The sequence below is a fragment of the Dreissena polymorpha genome, chromosome 9, assembly GCF_020536995.1.
Source record: "Dreissena polymorpha isolate Duluth1 chromosome 9, UMN_Dpol_1.0, whole genome shotgun sequence".
NCBI lineage: Eukaryota > Metazoa > Mollusca > Bivalvia > Myida > Dreissenidae > Dreissena > Dreissena polymorpha.
Window position 1 is genome coordinate 74,120,824 of NC_068363.1, and position 22,612 is coordinate 74,143,435.

The 22,612-nt window shown below is 32.9% G+C and overlaps 1 protein-coding gene and 1 long non-coding RNA gene across 2 annotated transcripts; both read right to left on the reverse strand.

The window, feature by feature from the left end:
* Window positions 1–1,149: 1,149 nt before the first annotated feature.
* Window positions 1,150–19,196, reverse strand: LOC127844875 (uncharacterized). Its single transcript, XR_008032925.1, has 3 exons — window positions 19,120–19,196; window positions 18,000–18,298; window positions 1,150–1,255 (listed from the first exon to the last, which is right to left on the reverse strand). It is a non-coding gene; the product is annotated as an uncharacterized LOC127844875 (long non-coding RNA).
* On the reverse strand, window positions 7,240–8,294 carry LOC127844872 (neuropeptide-like protein 31). Its single transcript, XM_052375409.1, has 2 exons — window positions 8,240–8,294; window positions 7,240–7,550 (listed from the first exon to the last, which is right to left on the reverse strand). The coding sequence occupies exons 1-2, from the start codon at window positions 8,267–8,269 to the stop codon at window positions 7,266–7,268; spliced, it is 315 nt and encodes a 104-aa protein (XP_052231369.1). The 5' UTR covers window positions 8,270–8,294; the 3' UTR covers window positions 7,240–7,265.
* Window positions 19,197–22,612: the final 3,416 nt, after the last annotated feature.

Genomic DNA, 22,612 nt, shown 5'->3' on the forward strand with positions numbered 1-22,612 from the left:
GTCAGGTCGCTGATCGTTACCATAAACCATTTAACTTCCTCGCTCAATTCAACATGGAGCCAAATCTTCACTAGGTTATCACGTGATAACTGTTGCTGACTATATTGTTGGTTAAAAACAACTCCTTTATAATGGAAAAAAGATATATATCCTTGTGCGTTTTGCGATAATTCTTGGTTAACTGTGAGGTTCAACTTTTCTTTTAAAGGCGATGACGCCCGCTTCAACCATTTGCATGTTCTTTTAATCACTTGCCGTTAGAAAAAGACTATCGCAGGTTTGCAAGAATTTCTTTCCTAAAAGGCTTATCGGAAATGTATTCTCATACAGATATTATAATGGTATTTAAAAAACGTGCACATTATAAATATATATATTGCATGTTATGATTTCTTTGCATATAACATCATACATACGATATGTACTTTTTTTTCGGAGCATTCTAGCATACTAGCCTAAAATCATTGCCAGTGTTTGTTCCTCTGTTTTGTTCGCTGGTTAACTAACAGATTGTTTTAATATTGTCCTAAAAGTATAAACGTTTTTGTAATTTGACAACATTACAAAAAGTTGTTTCAGATTCGCAAATTTTCGTTTAAGTTATGATATTTTCGAGGAAATAGTAACACTGACCATTTACCATGCTCTTAAATATCGATTATTTTTTTCTTATTACGATTTGAAAACCTGAAAATTATAAAGCGTTGTGCGACGCGAAACGATTGAATAATTTGGAAAGTTCTGTTCGTGTCCTTCTATTTTGAGATACTACAAGGATTGATTATATAGCTAAGAAATACATCCGATCTAAGTATGAACATGGATGGTCGAGTTGTCTAGGCGGGAGACTTTTTACTCCAGGACTCCAGGGGTCAGTGGTTCAAGCCCTGTTGATGGTTTTGTTCCTTTGTTTAAAATTGTGTTCATGTTTTTTACTGGAGATCTTTAGCTTCGATACATACCAAAATCTGTTAAACGGCCCCTTTAAATTACATCGTCTAAACTAGAATCTATGACTTAAACGTAAGCTATATTATGATGAGTATTGTTATCTGTTTCGTCCCAAAAATAGCTTTATTAGCATTGCACACGTGTTCCCATATGTATTCAATTTACTAAATAAAAGAAAACAAAATTACAAAGTCGATATGTGATTTAGTTTAAGTATTGATGTTTAAAACTTTATTGGAACGTAAATTACAAGGAAACGGTTGCTTTACATGTATCCAAGTGTGGTCTAGTAAGATGCGTTTTCCTGAAACAGAAATGACAAATTTCAGCGTAATAAAAGGATTATAAATCTTCATAAATGTAATACGCTGAGTGGGAACGCCTGTGAACATACTCAAATGATACTTCCTGTGTCGATGCAAAGGACAGTTAAGATAAGTTGAACTTTGCCTTGAGAAAAAAAAGGTTAATGAAAATTAACATAGTGATCACTCTTGTTTCTTACGCATATACACACATGGAATATTTAAACCATATGCACTCATAGTAACATTGTGTTGATAACCATTAGATTGCATTTAAGACATATCAGGCATTGTAAATCGTGTTTGAGATTTTAAAAATATTTGCGTTATTGATTTTTTTCGTTTAGGCTGTGTTTTATAAAAACACATCTTATACCAAACACAATAAATTCACGTATGCCCTTTATGATAAGTAGATAAACAGACCTAAAGATATCACACTTACCTTTACGACATTTATTATTTGCCATAGCCGCCGTAACCACTCCATTTGCCTTTGCCTTTTCCACCCCCTCCGAGGATTTTGTATAACCATCCTCCACCATAGTTGTCATAGTCGCCATAATTTCCTGGATACCCGCCATAGTTTCCCCCGTAGCCATAGTTTCCGGGGTAGCCATAGTTGTTACCGCCATATCCGTAATCATAGTATTGGGCGTTTGCTACCGGAGCAATCGCTAGAAGCACTACGGCCGCCACTAACAAACACATCAACTGTTTGGTGTTCATCTTGAGTGATCGTTACTGGAATACCCAAGCAAACAATATACTCAATAAAAATAGTGTTTGAAGCATAGACAGTACTGAACAACATATATCCAAATAACATTTAACAACATATTGCGAGAAAAATAATACTTAAACTAAATATTCCTATGTGAATGTAATTATTTATATTTGAGTGTCAATAATTAGGGAGCAAATATACATGCAATGCTTTATATTTATGAATATACAAAAATAAGCCGCAATTATGGAATTATAGGCTAAGAAATAATAATAATAGTATGTAGACAGTTTCGGACAATGTAGTTAAAAATAAAACAACGTAACAAAAGAAACGTTTACAAGTGGTGCACGGTCATTGGCGTCCGATAAACAACAAAACTGTTCTGCAGAGACTGAGTCATGTATCAAGCATACTGATGGGTCCTCCAACATTTTCTATTAAAAGCCAATATAATACAATTGGAAGGGCAGAACAAGGTCGTCAAAACTGAAAGACCGAATCTAACAACGAAATTGTTTGCTAAATTTTAAAGTATATTACTTGAATTCCTATTAATCTCAGCTACATATTTCCATAATTTATTGACCATAATATTAAAAATGTACTGTCCCTTTCGTAAAAAATCAGCAGTTTAAAAAATGCATCAACAGAAGTCGTTTTTTTTTTTAAAAATCATCCGTCAAACAATCTTCTTTATGGGTTCACGTTCTTTCCTTTTATTCAGAAGCAATTTATGGAAGTTTGTAATTATATGATGCAGTTTGATACAGGATAAATATTTAACTGAAAATATCTTTAAATAATAAATATCCTTAAAGGAAAATTGAAAGACTCACCTTTGTCGTTGCTCGGAGGATTCTAGGCATTCAGTAATGCAGTTCAAATGCAGACGTTTATATACCTGAAGTTTTTTATCCATCCTAACGTAAGGTTAAAAGCTTAATTAGCAACATGTGCAGAATTTACATTTTGTGCAGCTTATTTGTAATCAAGTATAAACAGATTATCTCTATTTTCGGTTAAATCGACAGCAGGAGTGATTACGGATTAACGTGTGTGTAATGAAAAGTGCGGACTGCGTAACTCTGGAATTTAATATCTTAAAAATACATACTATGCTTTAAAAAAGGAGTATGACATCAAAATACAACACCGGCATTAAAACTCTGAGTTAATTCAGATTTGTATTGACACTAAATTGATAGATCATGGTGCAATTTTTTTTTGAAATGACTGGTTATTAAAAAAAGAATTGCTGCCCGTAAATATTTAGTTATACAAATTTATAATATTCCGTTTATTGTGTATACTTTTTAATGGCTGAATCTTTCCAACGTTGTCATTGTTATGTTGATCTATTTTTCATGACGAGTGATAATGCAGGGACCAACTGTGAAAGCATTTGTTTAAATGAAAGACGTCTATTTAAGACGTCCATTTGATGCGCACACACATATTCTAATTATTGAAAAAAAATAAAAGTAATACAACAACATATATTGCAATTAGTGTACATTGCATATAACGCTGCATTTTCGGTGTTAACATCAAGCCAGAACTGCTTTAAACATGTTGACAAATTAAATTACGAGTTTTTATTGTTTTTAAATAAAATGTGAAAATGTTAATTATTTTAATTTCAATAAACTAGCAGGAATATACGGATCTTATTATATGTTTAGTTTATACAGCATTTTAACAGTAGTTCAGTTAAACTTTGAGTGCAGTAAGCAGGATAAATATTTAATATAATCGCATTGACTTAAATAGGATTTGAGTTGACGATGCTGCAAGAAATGAAATTCACGTACTTAATCAAGTGTTGAATTGTCATTGTTAGCCTTGTTTCTTCCGAAACGTGTCACTTTTATGTATGTTTTAAGTATATAACTGAATATTAATCGCATACGCGGATGTAATACAAATATAATAGTGGCATGGGGCTTAACGTTAGAAATTTACACTGACTTGCCCGGGGGCAAGTAACTTTGAACATCTACATGCCCTCATCAAAAACTGGTTGAACTATTTAGAAGTCACTATTTTATTGATCTTTAATGTATTGATTCGCATGCATTATTATGCCAGATTTAATTAACCTTTTTGCCAAGTTCCAACATAAATAAGGTCCGCTTCCTGATATGAGGCATATGTTGTACCGTCTGAAATTACAGCAATGAATTTACTATCCTCAATACTCTTTCTGATGTTTTTCCCGTGCTTCTTCAGCAATAAAATGCATGAACTCTGTAGCTGCGCTATTGTTTAGGTATATCATGCCAATATCAAGACCCTGGGCCTTAGGAAGACAACAAAGTCCTGAATATTCGGTGAATGGTCTACACGTTTGAGCAATGTAATGCACATTTCGAAATTTGATACACAACTAGAATATAGTTTTTTTCATTGAATTTTTGCAATGCCTTATATGCCACAGAATGTGTTATGTCACTATTATTTTGAGCCCCATTCTTGGTTACCTTCATGTAGTGTGACTGTAAATCTTCGTGCGTTTTTGCAAAATATTTAAACACAAAAATGAACCTGTTACGAAACTACAGTTGTTTTAAATTTTGAGACATATCTTGCATTTCATCATTCGCAACTCATTATCAAAATCATCAAGCCACGATGTTTGGAAGTCACGTGATTAATTTTCTTATTTTATCTTCCGTTCTGTTTCGGTTGTTTTCGTTTGTTTATTTGTGTTTTTCGAGTTAATTTTATTAAAAATTGGAAACATCGACTGGACGCTACCGTCCGCTAGGTTGAAACGTCTGCCGAGTAGAACTTGTTTTGAGCGTTTATATGGCTTTTACAACGCAATCGACCAATCAAATGTCTTTTTACTTGTACTTGAAAATATGCAATGTGAAAGGTCGAAAACTAACCGGAAAGATGTTAATACGAAAAGGTAATGCCTCACTTGTCCGATGTTTTTTTACCCGGCCCGGGCAAGCGGGCGTCCGCTTATAAAACATGGGGTCATGCAAATAATTCTTATCGATATTAACCCTAAGACAAGCGTCTGTTCATACTATGCAATACAGAATTTTATCCTTGTGGAATTAATCAATGTTGTTATGTGTTAAAGATACAGGAGCGTGTCAACACTCTGTGAATCATATAGATCATGTTGAACTTGCATGTGTTCAAGTTGTTCTTTCATGCATTTGCTATTCACATTAAACTAAGACTTTGAATATAATCGTTTACAGTAGCATTGTCGTTTGAAAGTCAGGAGCATGCACACGTTTATAGTTCTTATTTGACTCATCTGTTGTGTACATAGGCTGATTTTGTTGTTCAGGCGTGTTGAGATTGGTCTGAAAAAGGTCGCTTTTGTTGTCGTTCTGGTGTGTATTCATTGTTGCATGCGCTTTTTGCAAACACCCCTTCACGAAATACTGACAAATATATCCTACAGAACGAATAAAGGTATTAACACGACTATTATAACATGTGTAACCTTGTCAATTGTTTTGGTGTGGTTATGTGTAGTTCTTGTGAGTGTTCGTGATTTAAACTCGACGATAGGCCTGAACGATATGGCAAAAATCAGTGACCTCATTATGTTGAGATTCGACTGTTTCGAGAATTGTCGTGTTTTTACGTAAAAGCTTGTTGAATCAACTCTAATTAAGATTCATATAGGTTTTGAGTATAGATACATGCTTTGGTTCAAATGATTATAAATAAAAGAATTATATATGGGACTCTGTTTGATTAACTATAACGTGCGCTTTAATGCAAAACGCTGTAAACATGTTCGTCCCGTATATGTTTAACATAACTTTAAAATGTATTACGCACATCTGATGACACATCAACAGTCAATAAATTTTAGACGCATTCGGTCAATTGTTGGTCAAAAATAGTTAAAAACAAATATTTTTCTTATTCGTCGCAAATATTCACATATTACATCATTGGTAGTGTCATGTCGCTGATCTTTAAAATAAACAGTTCAACCTCCTCGCTCAATTCAACACGGAACAAGATCTTGACTAGGTTTATCACGTGATGAATGTTGCTGCATAGATTGCTGGCCTAAAGCAACTTATTTATAATTGAAAAAAAAAATATATATATACCCTTGGGCGTTTTTCGATACATTTTAGGTTAACTGTGAGGTTCAACGTGTCTTTTAATGGCGATGACACCCGATTAAACAATTTGCATGTTTAGGCACTTGACGTTAGAAATAAACTATAGGAGGTTTGCTATTTTATGATTTTATGCCCTGAAAGTGTTTTCGGAAGTTTATTCTCCTATAATAATTTCATCTTTTACAGATATTATTATGGTAATTAAGAAACTTGCACATATAAATATATATAATGCATTTTATGAAGTCTTTGTACAAAAAACCATTCAGACGATATGTTCAATTATTATTAGAAGCATTTTAGCATACTAGCCTTAAATCATTGTCAGTGTTTGTTTGTCTGTTTTGTTCGCAGGTTAATTAATTGATAAACAATGTTATTTATAAAGTCGCTGTCAGTATGTCGAGATCATCGAATAGTTTTATGATATTACATCGTCTACAATAGAATACTTGACTTCACCGTAAGCTCCATTATGATGAGCATTGTTATCTGTTTCGTCCCAAACAATATCTTTATAAGCAAAGCACACGTGTTCTCGTTGGTCTTTAATGAACGTAATGAAATAAAATAAACAAGTCAATTTGCGATTTAGTTAATTTATTGCTGTGTACATCTTTATTTGAACGTAAATTACAATAAACGGTTGCTATACATGTGTCCAAGTATGGTCTAGTTAGATCCGTTTTTCTGAAACAGAAATGACAATATTTAGCGTAATAAATCGATTATAAATCTGTGGTTATGTTATATGCTGATTTGGAACGCCTGTAAAATAGACTCGAAGGATGAGTCATGTATCATGTATCGAAGCAAAGGACAGATAAGATAAATGGAACTTTCTCTTGAATAAAATGCAGGGAGAATGGAAATTAACATCGTGACCACCTATGTAGCTTAAGTCTTACATAAGCATACGGAAATCGTTTATTCGAACCGCATGCACTCATAATAACATTGTGGGTATATCCATTACATTGCATATCGGACATGTAAGGCATTGCGAATCGTTTTTGAGATTTAAAAAATATATGCGTGATTTGTTTTCGTTTAAGCTATGTTGTACAAACACACATATACCAAACACAATCAATTCACTAATGCCCACTATGCTTAGTAGTTAAAAAGACTTTACCACACGTACCTTTAAGCAATGCTTTACGACATGTATTATTTGCCATAGCCGCCGTAACCGCCCCATTTGCCTTTGCCTTTGCCACCCCCTCCGAGGATTTTGTATAACCATCCGCCACCATAGTTGTCATAGTCGCCATAATTTCCTGGATACCCGCCATAGTTTCCCCCGTAGCCATAGTTTCCGGGGTAGCCATAGTTGTTACCGCCATATCCGTAGTCATAGTATTGGGCGTTTGCTACCGGAGCAATCGCTAGAAGCGCTACGGCCGCCACTAACAAACACATCAACTGTTTGATGTTCATCTTGAGTGATCGTTTCTTCAATACACAAGCAAATACGTTACTGAATATTTGAGTGTAAATAATAAGGGAGCTAATATAGTTGTAATGCTTTATATTGAATAAAAATAGTAAGCCGCACGTATGGAATTATTGGCTTAGAAATTATACTCAGATTATGTAGACATTTGCGGACAACGGTAGTTAAAAATAAAACACCGTAACAAAAGAAACTTGTACAAGTGGTGCACGGTCATTGTCGTTCGATAAGCAGCAAAACTGTTCCGTCATATATCATGCATACTAATGGATCCTCCATTATCTATTGAAAGCAAATATTGTACAATAGGAAGGGCAGAACAAGGTCGTCAAAACTGGAAGACCAAATCAAACAACAAAATCGATTGCGATAATTTTTGATTATATTAATTGAATTCCTATTAATTGCTGACACATCTTTCCATAATGTGTTGACCATAATATTAAAATATATTGGCCCATTCGTAAAAAATATAGCAGTTTAAAAAATGCATAACCAAAAGTCGTTTTTTTTTCAAAAATCATCCGTCAAACAGTCCTTATTTATGTGTTCACGTTCTTTCCTTTTATTCAGACTCAATTTATGGACGTTGTTAATCATATAATAAAGTGTGATGCAGAATAAATATTTAACTGAAAAAAAAATAATTAAAATATAAATATCTTTATAGGCAAATTAAAAGACTCACCTTTGTGGTTGCTCGAAGGATTCTAAGCATTCAGTAATGCATCTCAAATGCAGACGTTTATATACCTAAGTATTTTATCTATCCTAACGTATGGTTTTAAGCTTAATTTGCAGCATGCGCAGAATTTGCATTTTGTGCAGCTTATTTGTAATCAAGTATAAACAGATTATATATATTTTCGGTGAAATTGACAGCAGAGTGATTACGGATTACGTGTATATTAATCTCTTTTTAATGACGAGTGACAATTCAGGGACCAACTGTGCAAGCATTTGTTTAAATCAAAGACGTCTATTTGATCCGCACAAATGTATTCCCATTATTCATAAAACGGTTCTTATCGATATTCACTCTATGACAAACGTCTGTTCATACTATGTAATACAGAAATATCCTTGCAGAATTAATAATATTTGTTGTGTGTTAAAAGTACAGGAGTGTATGACTAAACTATATACTGCCTATGCACGCTTTGTAGACGGAAGGATTCAAACACGAAGATACATGACATATTTAGCTTGATTAAGGACTTGCTTAATATAACTAATATTACACATGTGAAATGATACATACTTAACTTAATGAAGTGCACAATTTAAATAAGGTAACGACTTAAAAATAATTGTTAACATGTATGTGTCCTACAATTTTAATTTACCGTATGATAAAGCTTACACCATAACAAGAAACGTATTATAATATACGTTTGCTTGTGCCCGTGACCACGATTTGTGGCTATCAAATTGTTTGACGGTGTATATATTAATAAAGATAATAGTGACTTTTCTTTATAATTGCAAAGTTATAAAAAACGTATACTTGTCTGAAAATAATTTTGCAAAAATAATGTATTGTTGCAGCTTATAAATTTATACAATCAACAATCGCATTACACGTTATAATTATCAAGGTTGTCTTTAATACATGACATACATGTAAGATAGCAGTTGAAAGAGCTATACATGTTTAAGAATACTCAATTTTCTGCGCATCAGCATAATATATCGCTTAAACTGCTGATCCATCCTATAAATCTGCAGATTCTGTTTTGTGCTTTTTGATCTTTTTTAGAGCACAGCGTTCCTCTTAAGCAACCATTAACGAGTTAAGTATGTCAACTATCGAGGATAATTTTTCTTAATAAGTTTTACAGTTGCATTTGTATAAGTCTGCTATGATTGTTTCAATCAACAGTTTTTACACCATCTGGTTTGGAGCATTGAACAATCAAAGGCCATCCTGCAATAATCTTGTATTTTGGCGGGGTAAAGATGTTAGGTTGTTTTGAATTTTTTTTAATAAGCAACAATTGGAACAAATGCAAAATTTCCAAGTAAGAAGTATATGTGTTGCTGTTATATTTATTTTGATAAGAGGGTAAACAGCATCGGAAACACGGACCCTGTACGTTCAATACGAATTCAATTTATGCATGTGTCACCCGCTTAATCGAAATACATGGTCACTAGATTAGTTGACGCTTGTTTTACATTTCTATTTGATTATCATCCATAGTGAACGTTATGTAATAATCACAAAACGTTTTTATTGCTTTAAGGGTCTTAAAATAAACAATCTTGATCTATATGTACTGTTAAATTAAACGAAATGCATTATTCAGTTGATATACAATAAGGAGAGACGAGTTATTACGCAACTCTTTCCATAGTTAACTGCATTCAATCATTTAGATATAAACCTGTCAATATCAAATACTAGGTTCTAAGGAATTATTATTATGTCCAACCTGTTTAAGATCATTTCTAAGAAAAAACAGATAAGTTATTACACTGCATTTAAAAGATTTGTGAACATGTTATTATTAATCTCGATACATAAGAATTATTCTAAACCTAAAAATATAACAACCCTCTATCATGCGGGATAGTGGTCATGTGTACGGTAAACATAACATATAATTCGTAACGCATAATGTTACACAGAAGGACGCTGGCCTAAACGCATCTAGTCCATCAAAGCAAAATATAAAAATGATAAAAAAATGCGTTGGCAATAAAGACATTCATTTTTATTGAGTTTATTAAGATTAATGTGTACATTCGCCATTTCCAAACAGATTTGAATCGAAGACATGTATGCCAATATTAAATTTAATGCTATTGCATTGGCAGCGCCGCGTTCTTTTATGAACAACTTTCTGGACAATCCTGGCTTATTGAATTGCGTTAATTGTCTTTCCTGATTAGCCCTTGCCTCCTCTTGAATTATACAAAAAAATACAATACAAACGGACAGTGTTTTTCCTGATAAGAAAGTGCGACACATGACGCACATGCAAAAAGCCCAGAGCGAGGCATATATTTATCTCCGAAACAATGCGTGTAAACTGTTTAGGCAATTAGGATTACATTGGATAAGGTATCACATTAACATTTTCTGTCTACTTTTAAGTTATATTGAACATTAACGACGATGTTGTAAATGATTATATACGCAGAGACCAAGTGCATTATAAAAAAATAAAAAAAACATTTATTAGAAATAACGTTTTGTGAAGAGTTTTAGTAGACTTATTAACGCATGTATAAATGTATTATCATGCTAAAACAACGAACTATGCACGATATCGTATTCAACAAATTGTGAGAACGAAAAAGCTTATGTAAACTATATTTTTTGTTCACCACATTTGAAGATAGAAGAGTGATGAAACTCGCACAGCTGTGTGTATCCAATCAAATGTTACATGACCGAATTTTGCTCGAATTACTTTATATTTAAACATTTTAATGTAAGCAATCACGTGTTAAGCTGTCAGTGGATGTTGTGTTGTCATACTATTAGACTACCTAACCTTGATAACATAAACTTGATGCCATAATAGTGCAACTTCTGTTTTTTATAACCGTAGCTATAACTAACGAAACATACAACCTTTTATATTCTACGAACTCAAATATATAACGTAGAAAGTTCAAAGAAGTGAGCACACATTCTCCGAAATAACCTGCATATTTATTGTTACCCGCAAATTGTTTCAGAAATGTCGAAACTAAAGCGCAAGTCTTTGTTTTCTTCACTATAAATCAACATCAAGACGTAAATATGCATCGCCTCCATACAGGAAAGTATTCGAAAAGTGCAGTTATACCAAATGCAATCGTTTTTGATATAGTTCTGATGTATTACTGGTTAAAATGTTAAATTAGCAATAATTTTATAAATAATGGTGTCTCCATAACTAGAATGTATGATATCAATCTAAACGCGGATGGTAGACTGTCCTCTGGATTGCGCGGCTTTTATTGTTATCATCGTTTCGAACAAAACATCAAAATGTTAAAGGAATTTTAGATTTCAGAAAGTTCGTAAATGTCTCAAGACTCAACATGATGACAAAAATTGTGTAGTGTTTCTCCATTCAACAGTGTCAGGTACAAGACAGTAGTAGAGGTATTCACAAACGCATTGAACGTACGGTCTTATTTGTTTATAAGTAAGTATCAATTGATCGAATTAGTGATCATAGGGTCAGTGATAGTAAATCGTATCTCAATTAATTATTAACAATCATAGCAAGTTCGAACAACAACTTGTAACATATGCATGTTTATTACACAACGTAACAAGTTAAGTGGATTGTAAATGGGAAGTAATTAAGAAACATCACCAAGATCATCAGCATTCCTTAACAAGCTTATTGAGCAATGTGTGCTATGCATACCGATTAATACAAACGAAAGATTGATACAATTACCATATAAATGGAATACGTCATTTTGTGTTAAAATGTTCAACTTCATTATCAAGAAATATGTAAGACAGACTTATATATTCACTCCAGGTCTGTAAAATCATTCATACATTCATACCAAGGCTAATACGCAGCTGGTGTGATAGGCCTGTTGCATTTGATGTAACATCGTGCAAATTGAGACATTACATTGATTTATTTAACTGTACTGATCCGTTTAAACGACTTTTGTGTTGCGTTTTAAAGTGATTCCCTATCGTTTCCTTGGATCGCTTAACACTTTGCTAAGGAGCAACTTTTAGGAGCAATCAGCCAGTTAAAGCATGTAAATAGTCGTATTGACTGCCAATTCTTAACATGCAATAACTTCACGATTAATAGATGTGACTCAACACAAACGAATGATTATTTATTTAAAAATAAATAAAGGTAACTTTGCGTAACACGTCTATGAATACATCTGACAAACACCGAATGCATAACACTTTAAAAGCGTACATTGTATATATACATGCTTAGTTGTACGTATGTGCCATTTTCGCGGTAACAAATACGGTAAACCCTGATAGCAACCTGCTTATAAAAAAAGTATGCCGACATCACTCTGTAAAGTGAATGTCTTTTTCCTCCGGTTATGACCGTAAAACACAAATTTATCTTCTGTTTACATCTGTAAAATATAATACTTGATGAGATTTTAACGAGTAGCATTAAATACCATAGTTTATGAGCGTGTGGAATTTTTTAATGGTAAAAGGAGACGAACATGCATTCTTACCAATAAATACATTCAACATGGTTACACTGCACAAACTACAAAAACATTACACCTATTATTGAATATGATATACTGTGAATGAAAAATGCAATGCTCCATAGTATTAAATTGACTTACAATATAATGATTAAACTGTCGGGTCAACACATACGGGCGAGGTTAATGAGAGTGTTGATTTAACACATTGCTGGCTTGTTGGGAACATAAATTGACTGCCTACACACCGCAATCATTCTTTAAATACGAAAATCGTATGATCCTGGTCTACAGGTTTAGCTAGTCTACAATATTCAAATTTAATTACTTACTATACTGTACTTAGCTGAAATATTTTTGTGCAGTATGCATATCAAATAATTATTGATACAATTTTATTTTTAAATATTATCTTCAGAGAAATATGCATACAAACAATTTAGCAGAATGACGTAGATATTTTGGTTAAAATTCAACTGGCGTTGGCAACAGTTCATATATGCTTATGATCTGTGTTTGTTTTGTGTCGCATTTGGCAATTTAGTACTTGAACATAGATGAAAGTCAAAAATATTATACGTGTTTCCCTTGTTTATATATGACATGGTATTAACTACACAGTTTTCCATTTAAAATCTAATTGTGATGCATTGATTGAAAACTTTAACTTCAAGCAATGGATGCATGACGAAATTATTGTTCAATCGCTCCGAAGTTTCGATACGGAACAATATAAACAATAAAAGCGCCAATATTATATAACTATAGCTATGCATATGCAATAAATTTACAAATCAGTCACGTTTAATTCCATGATTCTTTATAGTCACTAGTGTACTGTGTTAATATTGTTCAGTACCGTCGCCATCATTTATAACGCGAAACGCAAAAATTGGCAACGAAGCCAAAAATAACCATAAAGCTGAGTATGTCTATATAGCAAATAAACGATTACCAAATTAGGTGCATCGTGATATAAACAGAGGTGCAATACAATAATATTTAGGTGTATGCAACCTCTTCGTACTTTGAATAGGTATCGTATCCGTAAGTAATAGCGTTTATATATATATATATATATATATATATATATATATATATATATATATATATATATGTTAAATAGTTTCGAAAGTAGTAATAACATTATTATGTTTTAAAGGCTTTCTAAATCTATTTGGGTGTTTATTCCGAGATCAGTTTAATAAATTATATTGAAACTGTGCATTAAATTTTCAAACGGGCCTAGAGGTAAAGATACAATTTAATAAATGAATCCAAATATGGGTAAACACATGCCATATATTAACGTTCAATGTCACATGTTAAATAACAAAATACAGCGGTAACTTTATTTTACCGTTAGGTATTTTTCACATTCAATATCAAGGTACAGTAAGAACGCTAAATATTTTTAATGAATATAATCATATTTGAACCACACAATTATCACGCATTATTTTCGATGTTGCTTTAAAAGCGTATGTTATTTGCTAATGCATTGTTCACAATTTTAATGGTTCTACACACACATATATTGCGGTTGTATGATTCTCAATAATATCAAGTAAATATTTCAAGAAAAAAAAGAATCATTTTATCTTAGTATTCATACTGAGACTTCTACAATGTGTCAGGTAGCCAGCCAACATGCCCTATTAAGTTTATATTTCCAGACAAGTCCGAGTACAAATAGGTTATTAACACAAAACGACGTCGATGCAATACGTCAGTTGTGTTACGGGAAATGTATATACTATTTGTTTTATGATGGCTAACATATATCATTCGTGGACGGAAAGGTTTCTAACACGCCTTTTTAATTTAAAAAATGATCCTGACGTTCCATCCATTAAATTTTGCTGTTGTGATCAAACGACATCGCATAAGAGATCACCGTTGTATGCGTATTTCATTTCACTTTGTTTACGAAGTTTAAATAAGACGTACCATGTCCATTTGTATGATTTAATATATGCTGTATAAAACCACTGGACAAACCCAGACAATTAACAAAACCGACAGCACAAACAAACCCGTTCTGGAGGTTATATAAAGTTATTATGAGTGTTCGTGTTTTCGAATTTTAAACTCGACAACAGGCTTGAACGATATTGCAGAAATCAGTCACCATAGTATTGTGCATGAGTGATGGATCTAAGCAATGCAAATAACGCACCTTATTGTCGTTATGTTGGGATTCGAACTGTTTCGAGGATGGTTGTTTTTGTCCGTTAAAGCATGTAGAATGAACGATACTAATATTCATATACGTTATTAAATTTGATAACTGCTTTGGTCCAAATAATTATAAAGGAAAAAACATTACATATGGGACTATGTGTGACTAACTTACAGATAGCGATGCGACATAACAGCATACGCATATCAGTTATTCTTTTAGCATATTGTTTATTATCATGTACTCTGTAGCTTATTGTTTATTCTTATGATAGAAATTTAAGTACATACAGATTTAATAATAGGGGAATATTTTAATAATATGCTTGAGTCTGTAACGTATCTGTATGTTGCGGGTATTTAGGAATTAACATAACAGAGGTCAGTTCGGATGGGACATGTAATGAAGTTTGAAAAAATGAGTATGGAAGTATGGTTTCATTTCTCCAATGTAGTTCAAATATCGGGAACATCTGTTGACATGGTCTTAGTTCTTGACTAACAATTTGGCTCGTAGGTCAACATTACTTCAAATCAATACATAATTCAGATATGATAATTATATAAGGGTAATTCCAATTTCCCAAGGTACATACGGATACAAGTTCGGATTGAATGTTTATAGAATGTGTATCACGGTTTGCATAATCGTTTATAGACGTCTTAGGTTTCATATTACCAATGTGGGTTGTCCATAGAGAACATCTGTTTGTATGATCAAGTATGCTAATGAAATGAGATTTCCTGTTCCCAAAGTGATAATTGTGTATTGCACTCTTCTGCTGTGACATGTGGTAGATGCATGAGCGATCCATCCAATCAACAAGGGTTATTCGAAGGGGTGGGTTTAGTAAATCGGCGGAAGAGTATCAGTTAACCAATCAATAATGGGATAAGATATATCTTAACTTTATGTTTATTTTTGCTCAGAATAAAAATGCTGTGAGGTTGTTGTAAGAGGATTCTGCGGTTAGATTTGAAAGTCTGCGGTGAGAGTTGTCACGTTTTCTTGACGGGGCGGCCATGTTGGCCGCCGCACTGTAAAATTGTACTTCACGAACAATAGAAGCGTTGTGTTAGAAGTTATTTCACATAAATAAATCTCAATGAAATCAGAAATGAACTTTGGTTGTTACTGTGTTATCCAAGAACGATACGTAATTACGTGACAGCGATTAAATGCAAAGCGCTCAAACATGTTCGTTCTAGTATATATTTAAGATTAATATAACTTTCACTGCGCACATCTTATGACACATCAATAATAAATACATAGTATGTGCATTCGTTCAAATTCAAGTCAAAAAGAAAAAAAACTAAAAAATAATATAAAAATTAATACCACAATACCACATAAACAAAATGGTTCCGATTCGCCGCAAATATTCACATCTTACTTCTTTGGTCAGGTGTCAGGTCGCTGATCGTTACCATAAACCATTTAACTTCCTCGCTCAATTCAACATGGAGCCAAATCTTCACTAGGTTATCACGTGATAACTGTTGCTGACTATATTGTTGGTTAAAAACAACTCCTTTATAATGGAAAAAAGATATATATCCTTGTGCGTTTTGCGATAATTCTTGGTTAACTGTGAGGTTCAACGTTTCTTTTAAAGGCGATGACGCCCGCTTCAATCATTTGCATGTTCTTTTAATCACTTGTCGTTAGAAAAAGACTATCGCAGGTTTGCAAGAATTTCTGTCCTAAACGGCTTATCGGAAATGTATTCTCATACAGATATTATAATGGTATTTAAACAAACGTGCACATTATAAATATATATATTGCATGTTATGATTTCTTTGCATATAACATCATACATATGATATGTACTATTTTTTTCGGAGCATTCTAGCATACTAGCCTAAAGTCATTGCCAGTGTTTGTTCCTCTGTTTTGTTCGCTGGTTAACTAACTGATTGTTTTAATATTGTCCTTAAAGTTTGAACGTTTTTGTAATTTGACAACATTAAAAAAAGTTGTTTCAGATTCGCAAATTTTCGTTTAAGTTATGATATTTTCGAGGAAATAGTCACACTGACCATTTACCATGCTCTTAAATATCGATTATATTTTTCTTATTACGATTTGAAAACCTGAAAATTATAAAGCGTTGTGCGACGCGAAACGATTGAATAATTTGGAAAGTTCTGTTCTTGTCCTTCTATTTTGAGATACTACAAGGATTGATTATATAGCTAAGAAATACATCCGATCTAAGAATGAACATGCATGGTCGAGTTGTCTAGGAGGGAGACTTTTTACTCCAGGACTCCAGGGGTCAGTGGTTCGACCCATGTTGATGGTTTTGTTACTTTGTTTAAAATTGTGTTCATGTTTTTTACTGGAGATCTTAAGCTTCGATACATACCAAAATCTGTTAAACGGCACCTTTAAATTACATCGTCTAAACTAGAATCTATGACTTAAACGTAAGCTACATTATGATGAGTATTGTTATCTGTTTCGTCCCAAAAATATCTTTATTAGCATAGCACACGTGTTCCCATATGTATTCAATTTACTAAAGGAAAACAAAATTACAAAGTCGATATGTGATTTAGTTTATGTACTGATGTTTAAAACTTTATTGGAACGTAAATTACAAGGAAACGGTTGCTTTACATGTATCCAAGTGTGGTCTAGTAAAATGCGTTTTCCTGAAACAGAAATGACAAATTTCAGCGTAATAAAAGGATTATAAATCTTCATAAATGTAATACGCTGAGTGTGAACGCCTGTGAACATACTTAAATGATACTTCTTGTGTCGATGCAAAGGACAGTTAAGTTAAATTGAACTTTGCCTTGAGAAAAAAAAGGTTAATGAATATTAACATAGTGATCACTCTTGTTTCTTACGTATATACACAAATGGAATATTCAAACCATATGCACTCATAGTAACATTGTGTTGATAACCATTAGATTGCATTTAAGACATATCAGGCATTGTAAATCGTGTTTGAGCTTTTAAAAATATTTGCGTTATTGATTTTTTTCGTTTAGGCTGTGTTTTATAAAAACACATCTTATACCAAACACAATAAATTCACGTATGCCCTTTATGATAAGTAGATAAACAGAACTAAAGATATCACACTTACCTTTACGACATTTATTATTTGCCATAGCCGCCGTAACCACCCCATTTGCCTTTGCCTTTTCCACCCCCTCCGAGGATTTTGTATAACCATCCGCCACCATAGTTGTCATAGTCGCCATAATTTCCTGGATACCCGCCATAGTTTCCCCCGTAGCCATAGTTTCCGGGGTAGCCATAGTTGTTACCGCCATATCCGTAATCATAGTATTGGGCGTTTGCTACCGGAGCAATCGCTAGAAGCGCTACGGCCGCCACTAACAAACACATCAACTGTTTGGTGTCCATCTTGAGTGATCGTTACTGGAATACCCAAGCAAACAATATACTCAATAAAAATAGTGTTTGAAGCATAGACAGTACTGAACAACATATATCAAAATACCATTAAACGACATATTGCGAGAAAAATAATACGTAAACTAAATATTCCGATGTGAATGTAATTATTTATATTTGAGTGTCAATAATTAGGAAACAAATATACATGTAATGCTTTATATTTATGAATATAAAAAATAAGCCGCACTTATGGAATTATAGGCTAAGAAATAATAATAATAGTATGTAGACAGTTTCGGACAATGTAGTTAAAAATAAAACAACGTAACAAAAGAAACGTTTACAAGTGGTGCACGGTCATTGGCGTCCGATAAACAACAAAACTGTTCTGCAGAGACTGAGTCATGTACCAAGCATACTGATGGGTCCTCAAACATTTTCTATTAAAAACCAATATAATACAATTGGAAGGGCAGAACAAGGTCGTCAAAACTGAAAGACCGAATCTAACAACGAAATTGTTTGCTAAATTTTTAAGTATATTACTTGAATTCCTATTAATCTCAGCTACATATTTCCATAATTTATTGACCATAATATTAAAAATGTACTGTCCCTTTCGTAAAAAATCAGCAGTTTAAAAAATGCATCAACAGAAGTCGTTTTTTTTTCAAAAATCATCAGTCAAACAATCCTTATTTATGGGTTCACGTTCTTTCCTTTTATTCAGAAGCAATTTATGGAAGTTTGTAATTATATGATGCAGTGTGATACAGGATAAATATTTAACTGAAAATATCTTTAAATAATAAATATCCTTTAAGGAAAATTGAAAGACTCACCTTTGTCGTTGCTCGGAGGATTCTAGGCATTCAGTATTGCAGCTCAAATGCAGACGTTTATATACCTGAAGTTTTTTATCCATCAATACGTAAGCTTTAAAGCTTAATTAGCAACATGTGCAGAATTTACATTTTGTGCAGCTTATTTGTAATCAAGTATAATCAGATTATCTCTATTTTCGGTTAAATCGACAGCAGGAGTGATTACGGATTAACGTGTGTGTAATGAAAAGTGCGGATTGCGTAACTCTGGAATTTAATATCTTAAAAAGGCATACAATGCTTTAAAAAAAGAGTACGACATCAAAATACAACACCGGCATTAAAACTCTGATTTAATTCAGATTTGTATTGACAATAAATTGATAGATCATGGTGCAATTTTATTTTGAAATGACTGGTTATTTAAAAAATAATTGCTACCCGTAAATATTCAGTTTTATAAATTTATAATATTCCGTTTATTGTGTATAATTTTTAATGGCTGAATCTTTTCCAACGTTGTCATTGTTATGTTGATCTATTTTTCATGACGAGTGACAATGCAGGGACCAACTGTGCAAGCATTTGTTTAAATGAAAGACGTCTATTTAAGACGTCCATTTGATGCGCACACACATATTCTAATTATTGAAAAAAAATAGTAATAAAAGTAATACAACAACATATATTGCAAATAATGTACATTGCATATAACGCTGTGTTTTCGGTGTTAACATCAAGCCAGAACTGCTTTAAAAATGTTGACAATTTAAATTATGATTTGTTTATTGTTTTTAAATAAAATGTGAAAATGTTAATTATTTTAAATTTAATCAACTACCAGGAGTATACGGATCTTATTATATGTTTATTTTATACAGCATTTTAACAGTAGTTCAGTTAAACTTTGAGTGCAGTAAGCAGGATAAATATATAATATAATCGCATTGACTTAAATAGGATTTGAGTTGACGATGCTTCAAGACAGCATGTGTGAAATTTACGTACTTATTGAAATGTTGAATTGTCATTGAATGCCTGGTTTCTTCCGAAACGTGTCACTTTTATGTATGTTTTAAGTATATAACTGAATATTAATCACATAAGCGGATGTAATACAAATATAATAGTGGCGTGGGGGCTAAAGTTAGAAATTTACACTGACTTGCCCGGGGGCAATTAACTTTGAACATCTACTTGCCCTCATCAAAAACTGGTTGACCTATTTAGAAGTCACTATTTATTGATCTTTAATGTATTGATTCGCATGCATTATTATGCCAGATTTATTTAACCCTTTTGCCAAGTTCCAAGGTCCGCTTCCTGATATAAGGCATATGTTGTACCGTCTGAAATTACAGCAATGAATTTACTATCCTCAATACTCTTTCTGATTTTTTCCCGTGCTGCTTCAGCAATAAAATGCATGAACTCTGTAGCTGCGCTATTGTTAAGGTATATGATGCCAATATCAAGACCCTGTGCCTGAGAAAGACAACAAAGTCCTGAATATTCGGTGAATGGTCTACACGTTTTAACAATGTAATGCACATTTCGAAATTTGATACACAACTGGAATAAAGTTTTTTTTTCATTGAATTTTTGCAATGCCTTATATGCCACAGAATGTGTTATGTCACTATTATTTTGAACCCCATTCTTTGTTACATTCATGTAGTGTGACTGTGAATCTTCGTGCGTTTTTTGCAAAATATTTAAACACAAAAATGAACCTGTTACGAAACTACAGTTGTTTTAAAGTTTGAGACATATCTTGCATTTCATCATTCGCGACTCATTATCAAAATCATCAAGCCACGATGTTTGAAAGTTACTTGATTCATTTTCATATTTTATCTTCCGTTCTGTTTAGGTTGTTTTGGTTTGTTTATTTGTGTTTTTTTATTTAATTTTATTAAAAAAAGGAAACATCGACTGGACGCTACCGTCCGCTAGGTTGAAACGTCTGCCGAGTAGAACTTGTTTTGAGGGTTTATATGGCTTTTACAACGCAATCGACCTAACAAATGTCGTTTTACTTGTAGTTGATAAAACAAAATATGGATCCAAGGAAAGAAAATAAATGCATTGTGAAAGGTCGAAAACATACCGGAAAGATGTTAATACGAAAAGGTAATGCCTCACTTGTCCGATGTTTTTTAACCCGGCACGGGCAAGCGGGCGTCCGCTTGAAAAACCTGGGGTCATGCAAACAATTCTTATCGATATTAACCCTAAGACAAACGTCTGTTCATACTATGCAATACAGAATTGTATCCTTGTGGAATTAATCAATGTTGTTATGTGATAAAGATACAGGAGTGCATATCTAAACTATCTACTGCCTAGGCACGCTTTGAAGACGGACGAATTCATTTACGAAAGAATATTACATATTTATCTTGATTTAGGACTTGCTGAATATAACAAATATTACACATGTTAAATTATACAATACTCAATAGACTGAAGTGCACAATTTAAATAATGTTACGACTTGAAAAAAATGTCATCATGTGTGTGTCCTACACCGTATGATAAAGCTTACACCATAAAATGCAACGTATTATTATAAACGTGTGCTTGTGTCCGTGACCACGATTTGTGGCCATCAAATTGTTTGATGGTGTAGTTATTATTGAAGATGAGAATGGCTTTACTTTATACTTGCAAAGTTATACATATCGTATAATTGTCTGAGGATAATATTGCAAAAATATTGTATTGATTCAGTTTATAAATTAATATAATGAACAATCGCAGTACACGTTAAAATTATCAGGATTGTTCTCAATCCATGACATAAATCGAACATAGCAGTTTTAAGAGCCAGACATGTTTCAAAATACTCAATTCTCCGCGCATCGGCATAATATATCACTTAAACTGCTGATCGTTCCTATCAATCGGCATATCCTGTTTTGTACCCATTCTGATCTTTTTTAAGAGCACAGCGTTCCTCTTATGCAACCATTAAAGAGTTAAGTATGTCAACTATATGTGTTTGTGTTTGTTACTGTGATATTCATTTTGATAAGAGGGTAAACAGCATCGGAAACGCGGACACTTTATGTTCAATATGCATTCAATTTATGCATGTGCCACCCGCGTAATCGAAATACATGGTCACTAGATTAGTTGACGCTTGTTTTACATTCATATGCAAGTATACCATCAGCAGTGAACTTTATGTAATCATCATACAACGTTTTTATTGCATTAAGAGTCTCAAAATAGACAATCTAGATAATGTTACAAAGAAGGACGCTGGCCTAAACGAATCAAGTCCATCACAGCAATATATAAAACAGATAAACAAGTGCGTTGGCAATACAGACATTCATTTTCATAGAGTGTATTTAAAGGACTGTCAACCACGATTGAGGAAAAAAGAAAAGTTTTAAAATAACGTATTTTTGACAATTATAAGTTTTTATTGATCAAAACATTACGACTGGTATATAACATAACTTGAAAAAAAGTTCAATTTTTTAGTATATTCGGTAATAAA

What these genes read in the sequence shown, in the direction of transcription:
- LOC127844872 (XM_052375409.1), bottom strand. Translation starts at nt 8,269, where the DNA reads ATGCTTAGAATCCTTCGAGCAACCACAAAG. An exon ending in TCCTTCGAGCAACCACAAAG is followed by an intron (nt 7,551 to 8,239) that starts GTGAGTCTTTTA and finishes TGTGTATTGAAG; the next exon opens with AAACGATCACTCAAGATGAA.